Source organism: Ursus maritimus, unplaced genomic scaffold, assembly GCF_017311325.1.
Source record: "Ursus maritimus isolate PB19 unplaced genomic scaffold, ASM1731132v1 scaffold_15, whole genome shotgun sequence".
NCBI classification, from domain to species: domain Eukaryota; kingdom Metazoa; phylum Chordata; class Mammalia; order Carnivora; family Ursidae; genus Ursus; species Ursus maritimus.
In genome coordinates, this window is record NW_024423897.1 from 5,396,280 (window position 1) to 5,413,672 (window position 17,393).

The 17,393-nt window shown below is 44.9% G+C and overlaps 1 protein-coding gene across 5 annotated transcripts in view; it reads right to left on the reverse strand.

Annotated features, from left to right (window-relative positions):
- KCNIP1 (potassium voltage-gated channel interacting protein 1) overlaps positions 1-17,393 on the reverse strand; it is a 334,221-nt gene that overhangs the window by 8,662 nt on the left and 308,166 nt on the right. For 2 of the 5 annotated variants that reach the window (XM_008692387.2, XM_008692389.2), the window contains exons 2-6: positions 10,030-10,062; positions 5,009-5,133; positions 4,124-4,193; positions 2,615-2,685; positions 1,789-1,896 (exon numbers count right to left, since the gene is read on the reverse strand). In XM_008692387.2, the coding sequence (XP_008690609.1) occupies positions 1,789-1,896; positions 2,615-2,685; positions 4,124-4,193; positions 5,009-5,133; positions 10,030-10,062 (407 nt within the window). Of the gene's footprint in view, positions 1-1,788; positions 1,897-2,614; positions 2,686-4,123; positions 4,194-4,978; positions 5,200-10,029; positions 10,063-17,393 lie in introns of those variants that run through there. The other 3 variants (XM_008692388.2, XM_008692390.2, XM_040630305.1) reach the window with 2 other exon arrangements.

Here is a 17,393-nt window from a genome sequence, read left to right on the forward strand (position 1 = left end):
CTCATTGCTCTTAGGCCCTCCCAACAAACAGAACCAGGAGATACATGTCTCTATCCATGTATTTATTTTAAAATGTGGGCTTCGAAAGTCCTTCACGTCCACATTGTCCTAGGTTCTTTCCTGTGTCCCTTTTTTAAGAGAAAGGACTTTAAGACCAATTTTGATCGCTCTCTCAGGATTTTCATTGCCTATAATTTGGATGAGATGATCTCCAAACGATTGCAGGACAAGCTTCAGCTGTCTTTTCTAGGAAGCTGCTTATGTACGCGTTCTTTTTCTTTTACGGGTAGTTTATTAATTCTGCCATCTAGAGAGTTCTGATGGGTATTAATGACGACAATTTTGTCTAGTCTGCAAATAAGAAAGAGGGAGCAGAAGTTAGGGAGATAATTCAGTGATAGAATTATGACTGCGCCGAAGGTTGGAGACCGTGTTATAAGTCCCATTTTAGGGTCCTTTCTTTATATATTTTGTAAAGTAGTATTTGAATATTTTGGAATATCATATATTTGAGTAGGTATAGAAGCATTAAATTATTTGCAAAATTGAAATAATATTATACATTCTATTTATAAGGTGATTTTTATTTTTTAAAAATATTTTATATATTTGAGAGAGAGAGCGAGAGAGAGCAAGCATGAGTGGAGGGGAGAAGCAGAGGGAGAGGGGGAAGCAGACTCCCTACTGAGCAGGGAGCCTAATGTGGGACTCAGTCCCAGGACCCCAGGATCATGACCTGAGCCAAAAGCAGATGCTTAACCGACTGAGCCACCCAGGTGTCCCTATAAGGTGATTTTTAAAATGTAATGTGTCAGATGAATTTTTACATCTTCTTACTTCTGTATGGCTTTAAATGGCCACCTGTTATTCCATTACATGAATTTACTGGAATTCATTGAACATATCTGTTACTAGTGGATATTAGGGTTTTTACACTCAGGGGATCGGCCACCACTTTATTTTCAGCACCTGGAACACCTCATAAGCCCTCAATTATACATTGAGCAAATACTTGACTGAATGAATGAGGAATGAACGTTAGAGAGACGCTTGCAGGGTTGAGGTGAGAATTGGAGATGGATGACATTTATAGCTCTGGGCCCTGCACCCGGTACATAGAAACTCGGGGAGTGGGATGTTACAGGGTGCTAGGTCCAAGCTGTAACTGAGAGACCAGGATACAGTAGGTATCAATGTGAGTTTTGAGATAGGCCTGTGGGTATTTCATTGTCTAGACACCACATGTAACTCCGAGGATCCAGAAGGGTCAAGCAGTGAAGCTGCAGAAATTGTGGTGTGTTTAGAGATGGCTGCACCTTCCATCATCCCCTTCTGTGGTTTTACTAGTAGGCAAAATAGATTGGGGCCGATTTGATCCTACTGTAGTCCCTTCTTTCTCAAAAATCTCCCTTCTCTCTTCTAGACAGTGTTTTCAACTCTCCCATTCCAACTTTTAGCTCTAACCTGTGGCTGGCAACCTGCTAAATGTGGGTTCCCCTGGGAAGAGTAAAAGCACTGACACCCCCTTTGGAATGTGCATTGAATACAAGGGACCCAGTGACCATGAATGAACCTGCTTAATCCTTTCTCCAGGGCTTGGGAACAGGGCAGGGTGGAGCAACGGGAGAGGTCAAAGGTGACCTCCTTCCTTTTGGAATCAGCTCTGTTAGCAGATCCCTCCCTCATTCAGACAATTTCATCCTCGTGACTGTGCCTGGGGCTGTCTTCTGTTTACAATGAGAGGCCTGCACTGAAGCTCTTCCCTGCCCCTCGCCTCCGCTCACTTACCTCTTTGTTTATGTATCCATCTTTATTGATGTCATACAAATTAAATGTCCACCTTAGCTTCTCATGGACGGTTCCTCTCAGTAAAATCGACAAAGCAGTTACAAAGTCCTGACAAGTGGAAGAGGCATAAATGACATTAACCACCAAGCCACGGGGTGGGCCGAAGCTCTGTCTTCGGGTCAGACTCTATGACTGCTTTTACAGAATGGTATCTCCCATGTCCGCTGTCCCCTGAAAGGTATAACCTACCCCAGCGAAAGCACCCCCCTTCCATTCCCTACCCTGCTCCCTTCTAGGGAACAGCGTCTCCTTACAGAAGAATGTGTGTGCTGACACCTCCAGACTCAGGCACACACAGCCCCCTGTGGTACTGCCTTACCTCCCAGCTCCAATTACCCTAAGAGTGGCTACGGTCTAACCTGAGTTCACACCCCTCTGTTACCACTTCCTTGCTCTTTGACCCTGGGAAAACCACTCCATCTCTCTCCGCCTTACTGTCCTCTTCGGCAAACTGGTAATAAATCATAGAACCCTACCTAGTAGGGTTACTGTGGGGGACAAAATGAGTTAATCCAGGCAAGTCTCTAGTGTAGTCTGTCACATGGTTAGCTCGGTGTGCCCATGAGCTAGTCAGCTATTACCCATAGTTCCTCGAGGCCCTGAACTCCTGGAAGGGAGGGGCAGCTGCTGCTTCCTCCGCTATCTTCAGGAAACGCTTGTTAAGTGGACAAAGGACTGAAGCGTCTGATGATCCAACTGTCCCTTCAATACGTCACAGCTTAGAGGAGGAGGTGCGGGGGACCCCGGGACTCAGAGACAAGCGTACCTCGAACTTCACGGAGCCTGTCTGGGTGGTGTCGAAGGCGTGGAAGAGGTAATGGGCATACATGCTGGCATCTGCAAGGCACAGAAGGAAAGGCAGGTGATGGGAGCCGGGGCATCACAGAGGGGAGCGAGAACGCTTGGAAACAATAAGAAAGAGAAGGGGGTGCTGCTGGGGTGATGGGAAGGGGGAAAGGAGGGTGTGGGCAAACCCACCATGGAAACGGGGACCCAGGTGGCTGTCCTGGGGTTTAGGTGGGAAGTTCTCAGAGCAAAGACAGGCCCTTGGCCCTACATCTAGCCTTCCCAGGAGAAATACCCTCCTGCCCGCCTGCGTGGGTAATTCTTGGTGGGTGGGTGACATGGCGACTGTGTGCAGAAGACCCTGTCCCGAGTGGTAGCACTATGCCGTGGAGTGAGCACCCAGGAGGGAGCAGACAGACCTGGGCGTGGCTGGCAGCTCTGTCCCTATGCAGCTGTGTGACCACAGGCATCTAGCAGAACATCTCTGAGCTCCTTTTTCTTGTCCCTTACAAAGGGATGTAGAAAGACCTATATCTCTGAATTTTTGAAAAAGTGTGTTAAACTTTTCACATAGTCACATCACCAAAACCACCACCACGCCTGCCACATGATCAAAACCCCGGAAACTGTGGCTCAACAGAACTCGACAACAGTGATTCTGGGGCCTGTGTGGGGTGAAGCCACACCCCCCACCCCCGCAACTTGGGTAGGGACCCTCTACCAGGTCCCCACACCTATGAGGGCCCTGTCTGCTGCCGAAGAGGCCCAGGAGAAATGGAGCCCAAGAAATATTCGGACACTTGGAGCTCCATTTTGTTAGGACCCAGGGAAGGGGTCCTGCAGGAGATAGCTGCTGGGGGCAGAAGGGAAGTGGTGTGTGACACGTGGAAGCCATGGGGAGAGCCACGGATGTCCTAGGCCCATGGAGCCAGAGCAGCTTCCTTTAGGAGTCAGGCATGGAAACACAGTGGCCATGGGCCTGGCGCACTCGCTAACCTGGACTCAGATGCACAACTTTATGTTCCCTCCATCTTCTTGGATTCATTCCTTTCTACAGTCCCTGGTATTTCTTAAAGTTCTCTTTCAAAATTCCACCTTGCCTCAGCTGTTGTGAGGGAAAGAATGGAGAGTGTGGGGCACAATGGTGGGACCAACAGGGCAAAGGTTTTCATCAGATGTTTATGAGATGGAATCCTGCTCTGCCCCTTACTAGCTGTGTGACCTTGAATGAATTGCTTAACTTCTCTGAGACGTAGTTGCCCCATTGAGCATATGGTACAGTACCTGCTTTCTAGAGCTGTTATGAGACTTCATGATATTGCTTTATTAATCTCTCCTCTCCATATCTCGTAATAAGGGAGGAAAATCTTACCCTCAGTTGTCCCTGAACTTGAGGAGGAGGAGATAACAAGAAGCATGAACTTGGAGGAAGAAAAAGGCTGCTCACCAGAGAGGGAGCTGGGAAGGATCTTTTCAAGATCAGACTCACCTCCATGAGGGAAAAACTGAGCGTAGATCTGTTTGAATGTTTCTTCATTGACCACACCACTGGGGCACTCCTGCATGAAGGGGAGAGAGTCAGTGGGAGGGATGGGGGCCCACCCCAGAAGGAGGAGACTGGGTCCAGCCTTGGGGTTTGGGTTTCCTCATTATCGCTGATGAGCAGGGACTGGAAAACCACCTGTATACTTCCATGTCTCCAAGTGAGTAGCCAGGACATGGCCCCACCTTAGGACAGAAGCTGCTTTGCAAAATGATGAGACATCATCAGAGAATGGGTACTGTGAGGTGGAAAGAGCTTGGGCTTTGGGCTTACGAAGACCTGGATTTGGATCCTGGCTCAGCCTCTTCTAGGCTTTGTGGCTTCGAGAGAGTTAGTCTCTGATCCTCAATGTCCTTACCTGTAAAATGGGGCTAACAGTACCTTCCTGACAAGGCTATCATGAGGTTTAATATAGGAAATAATGTGACAAATGAATACATGGGCATCAGGCTGACACATCAGTCTCCATGAGCTCAGTTAGCATAGAACTAAGTCCCATCGGTTCTGGGGCATGGACAATACTGACAGCATGAGTGGGTTATGCTAAGGCTAGAAGCTGGGCCAAGGTGAATTCTCCAAGGTGGTGCCTGCCGTCCTGTGAAGTTCCTGGGCTACTGGCCAGTTTCCCATCAATGGAGACTGCCTCATTCTTGCCTGGAGTCTTTCGTTCTAGCCAGGTGATCTTGCTCTCATGCCCCCTTTAGAGAATTGGCCTCTTTTTTACAACCACATATATGGAAGAGCTCCCCGATGGGCCCCATTGGCATTTGGAAGAGCTTAGCTCCAGGTGGGAAATCCTGCCTGGGCCTTCAGATGCCCTGTGGGCCTTACATTTTTGAAGCCTCGATAAAGGACTTGCAGCTCCCTCTTGGTGAAGTTGGTCTGGGCCTCAAGCTGCTCCAGTCCCTCAGGCCGATGGCAAACCATGGTCATCTCCAACTCATCTTCAATCTTATCTGGAACCAGAGAAGATGGCGTTGGAGTGGCTGACCTCAGGGGCCACTCATCAGACCATAGTCTTGGCTGTCAAAAGAGTGGTGTTGTGACCTGGGACATGGGGTCGTGGGCTGGGGTCACAGTGCAAATGACCTTTCTGCCTTGAGCCCCCCGCCTCCTGCCTCGTCACTTCTGTCTCACACTCGGTCCAGCCATTAGTCCAGCTGTGTCAGACCACACAGGGAGGGAGCTTCAGGCTGGAGAGAAACACGTTCCAAGTGGACATGAGGGTAAACGGGCTAAAAACAAGTCTATATGAAAACATTTCCCTTTCTTTGAAAATAACTTCTTTGCATATTCAATTTGCTGCCCGTTGAACCATGTGAATATTCTAGAGACACAGGTAAGTGAGTGGAATGATGAACAGCTTCCAAACAGCAAAGGGAAACAAATCTCTTAAAAAGGTAGAGCAAAGTCTTACCATTTGGTACAATTAGATGAAGGCTAACACAATTTAGCAAAGTTCCAGTCATGGCATGTTAAATATTAAGAACACGAGTGTATTTTACAGTGTTGTTTTGTAATGTGTATTAGATATTCTTAAATAACAGGAAAATGACTTACATGGGAACTCTTGATATAAGTCAAAGCTTCTGAAGCATTCGAAGGGCTCAGAAAACAGTTGTCTGAAGCAGCATTTTGTTCCTCCAATAAGTATGACAATGTAATGTAATTTTGCATTAGTTATTGAGAAAGTGTCAGTCTATTAAAGCAAGAAATCTGCCCACCGCCTACTGAAGGATCACAAAATCCAAATAAGTGGAAGCTTCAACGTTTTACCATCCCAGGAGGATAAATGAGTGTTTTCCTTCGGGTCCTGCCAGACGCTTTCTATAAATTTACTCCAATCAAGAATCAATTGTCAGCTAACCTTCTCTGCCCGTTGTTGTCATGCAGACATTACCAAATCCATATATTGAACGACTGTAAATCTGGGCTGGCAAGAATAGTGATGAGATGGGCAGGGTGCTGGGAACGCACACACACCACGTCGCATCCCCTGAGCATGGAGAGTGGGGACAGGCTGCGTTTCTGTCTGAGAGAACAGGATGAGCAAGTGCTGAACACGGAGCACATTTCTCCAGTCAGTGCCAAGCTCTTGCTACCAGATTTTCTCTCCAATTGTCGTTTTTCCTTCTGAGACTGTGATCTCAGTATAAAAGGAATCCGTCAAAATGAGTTTGTATCTTGGACATCTTCCCTAATGAAGTGGACATTTGGGTAAGGTTCCAAGGGAGAGGCAGAAGAACTTGGTAATAATTCCCAATGGTCATCTTATGTGTTGGGCAACAGGTATCACCTTATCCTCCTGGGAGTAGGGCAGATTATTCAATATAAATAAGATTCTTCTCCGATTATACTGTTGTATAGCTACAAGTGACCGATTTCTTTGTCATTCTTACAGAGCCTTTAATTACTGTTATGTTTGCAGCTAACAAGTTAAATAGCAATTACCTAAGCACTGCAGCATGTCTATGTAAATCAAAGGGCCATTCTCCCCAAAAAACAACTCCCCCCACATAAATCTAATTCAGAATATTCACATATATTTTCAGCTCATTTTAAAATAGAAATAAAATCGTTGGTTTAAATCTCCCAGTATTAGATTTGATAGCAGTTTTATTTCGAAAAATACAAATATTTAAAACTCTGAGAAGAGGTAAACTATTAAAATGTAAACCAGGAAGACAGAAATGATGTATTTTTGCAGGTGTCTGGTATATCTTTCCCAGTTTAACTTATGCAGAAGCTTAAAAGACTTCTTTTGCAGTATTGCCTCCTTTCTGTTAATCTTCTTGCGACCGAATTTTTCACAAGATCAGGGAAGTCTCTGTGGAAGTTTGAGAGAATCTTTCTGATTCATAAGCTGCACTTACCATCTCCGTTATTATCAACGCACTAAGTAGTCACTGAAATATCAAATATCAGGCCCACTTCATTAAGGGAGAAATCGACTTTATCAGTAAATGATTTGTTTGCTGTCTGGGCAGCAGGATCGGTTTCCATTCGGATTCCGTAATATCTGAGTATTGGGGTGCTGACTGTCAAGCCTGGCTTCAGGTTTGCTTTTCATCATCTTCTAATTGTCAGGCTGCGGAAGCATCAGTCACTGAAGAAAATTCATGTCTTTGGGGCTCAAGATGCCGGGAAGTAGCCTGAATGCCTGAAACCAGGGGTTCCCAATTTTTGGTTCTACTGTGTTTCATAGGCAGAACGACAACTTACATCACAATCCAGTATACACATATATGTAAAAGAAGATTTTATGAAATATTTTGGAGCAAAAGTCTCCTTAAACACCTTCCCCTATTAATGTGAGATGTACTCGGTTCTCAATTTTAATCTATTCCTTTGTAAAATTGTGCTGACTGTGACCCTCATGTGTCACGACCTGTGAATGGAGGACGCTAAGTTGTCTGCACCCGTGGCAACCTTCTAGAAGGGCCCACATCTCAGCATTCCCCTCCCTCACGACTGCTCTCCCTTCCCCGCCTTTGTCTGGTTCCAGCCACTGTAAATACATTCTGAAGAAATTTCTGAAGGGGCTGCTGAGGTTTCCACATTCCTCCCGTTGCACTGACCCTGCCTCCCCCCACTCCAGGGAGTCCCTGGGTGCTGCCCAGGTGGCCCCAGGAAAGGAAGGAGGGCTGCCCAGCTCCCTGATTGGAGGAAGAGGAAGACAGAAAATTAACAGGTGGGGAGCCACCTTGACAGTTTCTTTTGAGATCTGTTAAGAGTCAGCAAGGCAAAATAGTGCTTATTATTATTTTTTGTTATTAAAAGTAATGGCGAGCCTGTTGCTAAGTCAGAGTTTGGATGATAGACATCAAAAGTAACCTAGAAATTTAATACTATGGCGATAACTACATAACAAGAATAAATTAGAATACTTTCTGTTGGTTAAGTGCTTTTAATCTGTAAACTCTTTTCATGTCTGTTGTCCCATTACAACCTTGTGCGTGGTGGGGCATGGGGGACCATCACCCTCTCCATCCGAATATTAGAAAGATGGGTGTCCTAACAGAGAAGGGGTTTTTCTTTCTTTTTTTTTTTTTAAGATTTTATTTATTTATTCGACAGAGATAGAGACAGCCAGCGAGAAAGGAACACAAGCAGGGGGAGTGGGAGAGGAAGAAGCAGGCTCATAGCGGAGGAGCCTGATGTGGGGCTCGATCCCATAACGCCGGGATCACGCCCTGAGCCGAAGGCAGACACTTAACCGCTGTGCCACCCAGGCGCCCCCTCGATAAAGGGATTTTCTAACCATGAGCATCTTAAACAGTGATGAATTGTCTATTACTGTGGGTAGTGAGAGCAAGATAGACTAACCAACTGCAGGGGATTTAGAGCAGGACATTCCCAGACTGAAGGGTAAGTTGGAGAAGATGGTCCTTATTTGTTGAGGTCACAGACTCTTCTGAATGGGGGATGAAAGCTTTAGACCCTCAGAAAAAGAAACTGCACCTGATTATGGCATTTTTCTGTACTTGTAGTTAGGTCCTGGATATTTTAAACACATGGAGCCCAGGTTAAGGCCTTCTGACCCAGGAGATCTCTTCCAAGTCTGTCACTACATGGCTTTGCCTGAGTCACACAGCCAGTCCATGAAAGAACGGGACCTCGAATCTGCCAGTCCAGGGTCTCTTTTATAGATCTGGCTTCCACGTGCCCCTACACCGGCTTCCTCTTCCTTCAAGCACAGACTCAAATTGGTCTGTAACCAATGTTACAAAGTTTGCAACGTTCGGAGCTCTGCTCCTGACAAGCTCTGTGCTAGTGTACAAGTCAGATCCTCAGACTATGAGCTGGAGGAGGACCCGAGCCTTTGGTCTCCTCACTAGTGAGGTGTCTCCTCTGTTAGGTCCATGACCATGACGATGGTCAAAAACCCTGACCATGATGACGTCCTTCTCCCTGGACTAGAAAATAGTCAATCCATCTCGGGATCCCTGGGTTAGATTTTATAATCACCCATCTGGTTTTGACATTACAAAATGGTAGCCCTTGACATGGAATGCAGCCCAAAGATAGGTCTTGTTTGGTCTACAAAATATGGTGTTTTTTTTTTTTTTTTTTGAATTAACTGCCAATATTTAAAGTTGAGAGGTTGGCTTAAATAGGATTTTTTATTTCTCTTGGAAAATGGGATTATCTGACATCTTTGGTCTCAAATTCTCACAAAGCAATAGTTTACAAGAACTGAGCTATTCCCTTTGGGGGGCCAAAGCCTCTAGTGCTCCCCCTTTTCACCTGTGGCTCACTTAATTCATTTAGGCTACTTTCCTGACTGCATAGGCATTTGAGTTTTTGGTTCCTGATCTCTGCCTGCTTACCTCCCACTTTCTTACCTTGTCCTACCTCACTCACCACCCAGCCAGCAAGCCTTTCTCTCCCTCACTATTTGTTTACTTAAACACATTCCGCTTTGCTTCACAAAGGACTTAAAACTGATTATATGAAATAAATATAATAAAATAAAGAGATAAGGTAATAAGAAAAAACTGCCCTAGAAAATGTTGATTAGATTAGGAAGTCAAGACCATGGGGAACAAGAGAACTTAGAAATTCAGGTCATTTGTTCCAAGCAGTGACTACACTTGAGCCACAAACTGGCTCTGAGCTTTTCCATTTATCTTGTTGTCCATGAGAGAAAGAAACATATCAGTTTCTTAGTGGGAGCAAAACTTTTCCTATAACTTGTCTCTAAAGCATGTTTCCAACTGTTTCTATCTAGGTGGGGTTTCTAACAAGGGGCAGAGAAAACTGGTGAGTGAGTAGACTAATTGCAAAATATACTTAAGAAGCTCTTCTTTTGAAAGTAATGTGACCAAAGCAGTCAAGTTAAACTTTTTTACCTCTCTGATACTGGTAATACCACCAGGCGATGTCTAGGAAAAAGTAAGAAAACATTTTACCAAATCCATTCATCAAAAAAAAAAACCCACAAAAAAAAACCCCAAAAACCCACAAAAAACATACTTATTTTCCTTATTTTCCATGGAGATTGCACTCTGAGGGTCTCCAGGTCACTGTCCAGCTCGACCTATGCAAAGAGATCTTGCAGCAGAGCTGACTGACCTTCTCCCTATCCTTTTCCCACGGTCAGAACAGGCAAGAGCAATGGGTCAGCTCGCAGTGCCCACGGCTCCCAGCAGGGGGCTCACTGAGCATGCCCGCAGCCATGCAGCCATGCAGCCTGAAGAGAGATGGGATGGCATGGGCCAGAGGATGCATGGATGTGGATGGGTCCTTGGAAATACCCGCATGTTTGACTGAAAAGTGACTTCTGTGGCACCCTTCACAACACACGCCCCGTTGTCCCCCTCCGTTACTTTGTAATTCGAAGCTGCGCCTTTTGTAGGATTCTGTATTTGCTTATTCAACAATCAATGACGAATCTGCTCTGCGTATTTCAGTGAATGAAACAGCTTTGTTCCCTGCTCTGCCAGAGCTTACAATCTACAAGTCTTTGCTTCTCTCTTCCCTTCTTGAGCCTGATAAGTAAGATGCAGGGGAAAAAAAAAAGGAGGGCTGTTGAAAAAAACTGATCAGCGCATTAGGACGGGTGAGCAGTGGATGCAGGGGAAGCCCCCTGTTAGGCTGAATATAAAATATAAGACAAATCATCAGATCTGGAAAATCTCCCATGGCACGATGGAGCTGAGTGGGTCCAGGTCCCAGAGAGCAGGAAATGGGGGGGGGGGCTCTACTTGCTGCTCTCCTGCTGACCTTTTGGGGTCTTTCTGGGGGTCAGCTTGGTTTTTCCTCTGTAGGCTATTCTTTGAACTTCCTCCTGTCCTTCTATCACTCCTGACCAAGGGTGTGTAAGCCAGGCCAGCCATCACTTTAAGTGTGTTTTGGTCACTCCCCATGCACATCCCCAGACAGCAGTGGCTTATTTTCTGCTGTCCCTAAAGGTGGTGGTATAGGTGAGTATCCCCCGGTAACTATTTTTGTTCTTGTGCCCTGACCTGAATCCCCTGGGAGAAGCTTGTTTTGCCGGATTTAGTTGCCTTCTTTTATCACTCTGATTAATAGCATTTACATTCATTTACTTTTTCCAATAGAGGAAGTTTAGGGCAGTTTTAGGTTTATAGAAAAGTTGAGCAGAAAATACAGAGTTCCCATGCATCGTTCCTCATGGTTCCCACTAAGCATTAACATCTTGCCCTGATGTGGGATGTTCGTTACAGCCCAAGAACCAAGATTGAAATAGTTTTAGCTAAAGTCCATAGTTTACATTAGAATTCATCCTTTGTGTGGTACACGTCTATGGGTTTTGACAAATGTATAATGTCACATATCCACCACTACAGGATAGTTTCACAGAATAGTTTCACAGCCCTAAAAACACTTAGGTAGCATTTTTTTAGAGGCATATCTACAGATATGGATTGACCATCGCTGCCATGCCAGGGATGGCATTGGGAGAGAGGTGAAAAGACGTACCATCTGTCCATATGGAGCTCTCCCACTGGTGGGGAGACACACACACAGACCAGGATTACAAACTCAAATGCCAACAGTAGTAGGTAGGTAACTGAGAGGAGTCAGGTGCGGGTATACCACTGGAGAGACTGATAGGGACAGAGGACGGGCGAGTCATTGCCCCGTAAAAGGGAAACAGCTCTCACACAGCCGGTTGTTGCTATGTCCAGATCTTTAGATTTTTCTCAGGAAATGCTACAATTAAAAAATTGTATCCTGATTCTCAGCTGTTATCAATTGCCTTACCATTGGAAACATACAGCGTGGGCCAAATATAATATTCCTATTTGTAGGATGCTATGGAACGCTGGTCTGGAATGCTTCGTTGGCAAATCGTGCCAAGTAGCAAGAGGTGTGGATATGGCTAAGACACTTGGGAACCAAGAGGAGGAAGCTCTTAACGAATGTCACCTGGATGGCACAGCATTGGAAGGGGTGACAAGGATGGCTTCAAGGGGAGGTGTCTTTTAAGTCTTCAAGGAAAGCCTTTAAGCCTTTAAGTCTTCAAGGAAAAGGGGAATAAGGGGATAGCATATGCAATGATACAGAAGCCAAAAGGCCCGGGAGTGGTGAGCTCGCCTGTAGCAGAACTGACTTTGCACTGAGAACAACTGGAAAAGGAGGATTTAAAAAATGCATCAGTTAAAAATTTTTAAAAATTACCATAGTAACAACAATAAGAAGATACCCGAAGCCTGGGGGTGGTGGTCGTGGGGAGCAGAAAAAAACCTAACACATTGTTTGAAGCCATTAAAGAGCTACAAGGTATCCTATCTTTAGAAGCCATGATTCTGGAGGGAAGAAAAACTCATTAAGGTGAGCCTGACGGTCAATGCTGCTTTTCATCTCACAGTATATGCTGATTTATAGAAGTGGCATGGAAAGTGAGCTTGAGAAACTGAGCAAAGAGCAAAGAGCATAGCAGAACTTTCAGCATCTGGGAAGACAAAAATGGGATTAGTCCTACTAAGACATTCGGGGCTCGAGGCGCCAAGACTGGAGGGGCCATAGAGGAGGGAAGCACAGACATGAACCTAATAGCCTGAGCTATCATTAGTGACAGAGGTCAAGGGAAACTAAGCAAAAACCACAGCCCAAAGGTTATAGAGCTGAACAGAGCTCCTGGCAGGCTCACAGTGTTATGGGGTAGCTGCTGGAGGTCAGGGTCTTTTAGGCAGGGGGTTCCTGGTGAACATTCAGGCTTTCAGTCTGACACCTAAAGGACTACGTTCTGGGAGCAAGAGCACATTAGAAATAGATCAGGCCTCTCCAAGATGGCAATCCAGCCTCAAAACAGCTCAATCCCCATTTGGATTGGGTTTGTCCGCCCCTCCTCAGTTACCTTGCGCAAGCTGAAGGCTCAGCCAGATAGTGTTTGCATTTGTATTCTGATGCTCACCGCTCACTGTAAATTTGCCAGGCATATAAAGGACAGGACCAAGAGAAGACAGAATATAGTCATAGATTCACAGGTGATCTAGATGTTGGATTTATCCAGTGTGGGCTTTAAAATAATGGTGAAATATGCTCAGGAAAATAAAAAGATGGAGATTCCGCCAGAGAATTGGAACATATAAAAGTTCTAGAATTAAAAAAATATATTATCCAGAATTGACAACTAAATAGGTCAGTTTAACAGCAGGTTGGGCACAGATGAAGAGAGAATTAATGATTCGGTGGATAGGTCAAGAGAAAAATTCACAGACTGATGCACACACAGAGAGAAACATGGAAAATACAGACAAGACCAAAGAAGAGACATATTGGACGTGAAGAAAAGCTCTAACATACGTGTAGCTGGAGTCCCTAAAAGGGAGGGGATAAAAAATGATGTCGAAGCAATATTTGAAGAGGTAACAGCTGATCATTTAAAAAACTGGATGAACGAGATCGAGCCACAGATATCAAGCCACAGATTCAAGAAGCATAAACCCAAGCAGATAAACACAAAGAAAACCACACCGAGGAACACAGTAAAACCTGAAATACAACGACCAAGAGAAAATCTTCAATGCAAGAGAGAAAGCCTCAGATAAAAAGCAAGCCCTAACTCAGTGCCGTTTGCCAGCCTGAGGACACAGAAAAGGTAGAGGTGAAAGGTTGGAAAAGGATACAGTGTGTAAACACACATCAAGAAAAGCAGGCACGGCAATTTTAAACATCAGATAAAGTAGACTTTAAGGCAAGAACCTTTGCTAGAGAGAACGAAGGAGCTTGCATCATCAGGAAGACGCCATCTACTAGGAAGATAAAACAATTCTAAATTAATATGCACTAATAATTTAGTTTCCAAATACACACAAAACGAAGGCTAACAGAGAAAAGGAGAAATCGCAAATTCACAGTCATAATTGGAGATTTCAAAACTCCTCTCTCAGCAACGGATAAAAAATCGATAAGGGTGTAGAGGATATGAGCAATGCAATTAACAAACGTGTCTGCATTGATAGCAGTGAAATTCTTCACCCACCTGCCACAGCTCTCACACAGTCTTGTCAAGTGCGCAGAGAACATTTACCAAATGTTATAAAAGCCAATCTCAACAAAGTTAGAACTGAAATTATTCAGGATGTTTTCTGTCCACAGTCTAATTAAACAAGAAATCAAGGGAAGAAGGAAAAAAGAGGACATCTCCAAATGTTTGGAAATCAAGCAATACGGTTCGAATTCCTAAGTAACCCATGGATGGATGAAGAAATCTCATGGAAATTAGAAAGTGTTTTGAACTAAATGATAAGGAAAATATGACAGATCAAAACTGTGGGACGCCGTGTAAACTGAACCCAGAGGGAAATTTAAAGAGCATGACATACTTGAGCTGCAAATAATTTAGGTGACAGTGTGCATAAAATTGAATGCTGTCTCTTGAAATCACATTTCTAGTGCTTCCAGTTGGTTCATTTTCAGGGCGCCTAAACTATGTTGGTTATTTAAAGACTGTATTAGAGACGGCATGCTGGCATTTGAAAATGTGATCTTTTCCCTCCCCTTAGACATGGTGGATTGGTTTATTCTGGATGAGTTTAACACCATCTTTTGATTGACAGTTTACCCCATTATAATCAGGGACGAGGATCCTTGTTGGTGTCTGTATGGAGCCAGTGGGGGGGGGGGCGGTTGGTACGCAGGGGGATAAGTGCCATTTGGTCTTGAAGTGTAATCCTGGAGGCTGAGATTCTTACAGCCAGGGCTTGGAGGTGAGTCATAAACTCACTCAGACGCACACAGCACACACAACTCATCAGCTCTGAATTTTATAAACTTAACGATGAGTCCCGGGAGTGCTGAGCTGAGCTTTGATAAAGATTTTCTGAGTGTTCTGGACATTTTTTCCAGTCTTCTTGCTTCAATAAAACTCAAATCATGTTTTGCTCCAAGCGTTTGTTCTCTTAATCTTGAAACCCTCCTGCCCCTTTTAAGCAAAATTGAATTTATACATTTCTCATTCATTTATACCCCGGTCCTGAAAATCTTCTGGAAAAAAAAAGAGTCCTACAAAAAAATCTTTGAGTACTGCTACTTCCATTAGATGGGAGATTTTCCAGATCGAATGACTTGAAAATTCTTCCATATATAGTGTATTTCAGTTCTCTGACCTTTCTCCCAAAAGGAGCGTGTTTTTGAACGTGGCCTTCAGATCACTTTGGGTGGGGTGTGTGGGAAGGGGAGTGTCAGATGTACCTTGGAAGGTGGTGGTAGTAGAGATTAATGGTCAGAAATATATTGTAATTATTAAAAGTCCACAAAGTCATTACACAGACGGTGACATAAATCACAACTCTGTGGTGTGACAGCATGAAATTCACACATTTCCCAACAAGACTGAAAAAACAAAGAAACTTCTGGAATGAAGTGAAACACGTAGATCCCAGGATTGGCAGAAAGAAGGAACCCTAAATGGTGTTTCAGGACAGGGAGCAAGGCCACATACGTTAGGGACTCTTGTGTCCCTTTGCCTCCAAAGCAACATTTCAGTCCAGCGAAGCCAGGCTGCGAAGTAGAAATGCCAGGTTCACTATAGAGTCTCAGCCACAGGTGGAAATCTCTAGATGATGTTTTAAGTGGACCTCTGTATCTGGAAAAAGTGTCCTGGATGACTTACTTAGGTGGCACCAGCAGTCTCCACAGCTCTAGGGAGCAATGAGTCCCATGAGACCCGAATCCTGCCACCAGCTCGCATTCAAGAGGCAGTGGGGAACCTCCCACCATTTCTCCTTTGGTCTCAGCTGTCCACTGCTCTGAAGTTCCAGCACATGGAGATGGCCAGTTCGTGAGTGGTGGGTGCCCTGGGCTGGGGACGGAGGACACGTTGCACAGGATCAGTGAGTCTTGAATATTTCTGCAGGAAATAAGAGGATTACAGAGATGGGATTTTGTTGCTCCTCTTGACTGAGAAGCTAAAATGTCAATTCACTGCAAATGAGGAAGAAGGAGGGAGGAGTATCCATGGGGAGGGGAACTGCTTGTTTTAAGATGGAAATATGAAAGTGCAGAGAGAGGTCAAAAATAATCACTCAAAGGAAAAGTAAAATTGCCCCGTGAGTAGGAATTCTCTCAGGTAGGCACAGAATTTTCTCGTTCGTGGAAACTCAGTGGATCCAGGTCAGGCTCAGGTGTGAAAAGCTTGTCTTACAGCCTGCTTTTTGAAGAGTAGTTCATCACTTTCCAGCTAACTTGACAACTTGCCAGGTCATGATTTCCAAGCCGAGGGCTTGCTTCAGCGGGCTGCTGGATGTTTAACAACTGGCATTTGGGGGTGGGGGGCAGGCCTGATTGACACCATTTTCCAGTTTCTTTGGTGCAAATATTCCCACCAGGCTGTCGTCGTGAAGTCACTGGAGGTGAATTTGGGAAGTGGAGCTCGCGGTCTGTGGGTGTGAGCCGGCTCCGTCACATCCCTGCTGCGAGGTCAGCATCGCTGGCATATGCCTAGCTATCCCGAATTTGTGTGCTCAGGGCCTGACAACCAAATCCATCAAGTGGGCTATCCTCTACCATCCAACCAAATCAACCTCTGCGCTGCTGTTATTGTGAAAATAAAGTTCTGTACACCATACGGAATAATCACAAGTGAGGAAGTAACAGAGATTGGCCAAGTGAGCTTTTGCTGGAATTCAGTATTAATGTGTCCTCGTAGTAAGTGCCTGTCTTGGTGAGCTCCGAGAGCACGGTGAGAGTCTTAGGATTGATCTAATCAGCTCACTGTCCCTAGGCGGTATAGGGTTATTAGACTCATTGCGGCTCTAATCATACCCACCTCGTAATTGTGAGTCTAAAGGAGATAAGATATGTAAAATGCTCCCTGCACATAGTAGGTACTGCAAAATGTTATTTCTATCGAATAGTGTGTTATGTCCATGATTTTACGGGTGATTCTCAAAGGCAGAATCCAACAATCAAGTCTGTAGATACTTTCTAGGTCATGATTATACCTTTTCTGATGGATCTAGTTAATTAAGTGTGCTCCCCTTCCATGTAGGGAGATCTGTTTGTTTTCTGATTTGCTCTGTCAGAAAAGCACCCAGTTGCCAGCTCGGTTTGGACACTAACTGGCTAACGTGAGTATCATTCTGTATTAACTGCAGTGGACATAAGCAAACACAAGCGTGGAAAGAGTGTGGAGCACTCAGTCTGCAGATTGCCAGGGAAGAGGGCGGAGCGCCTGTGAGTGGTGGACCCCAGAAACGCAGGGCCTGGAGTACTAAGTCAATAGGTACAATAACTGACCGTC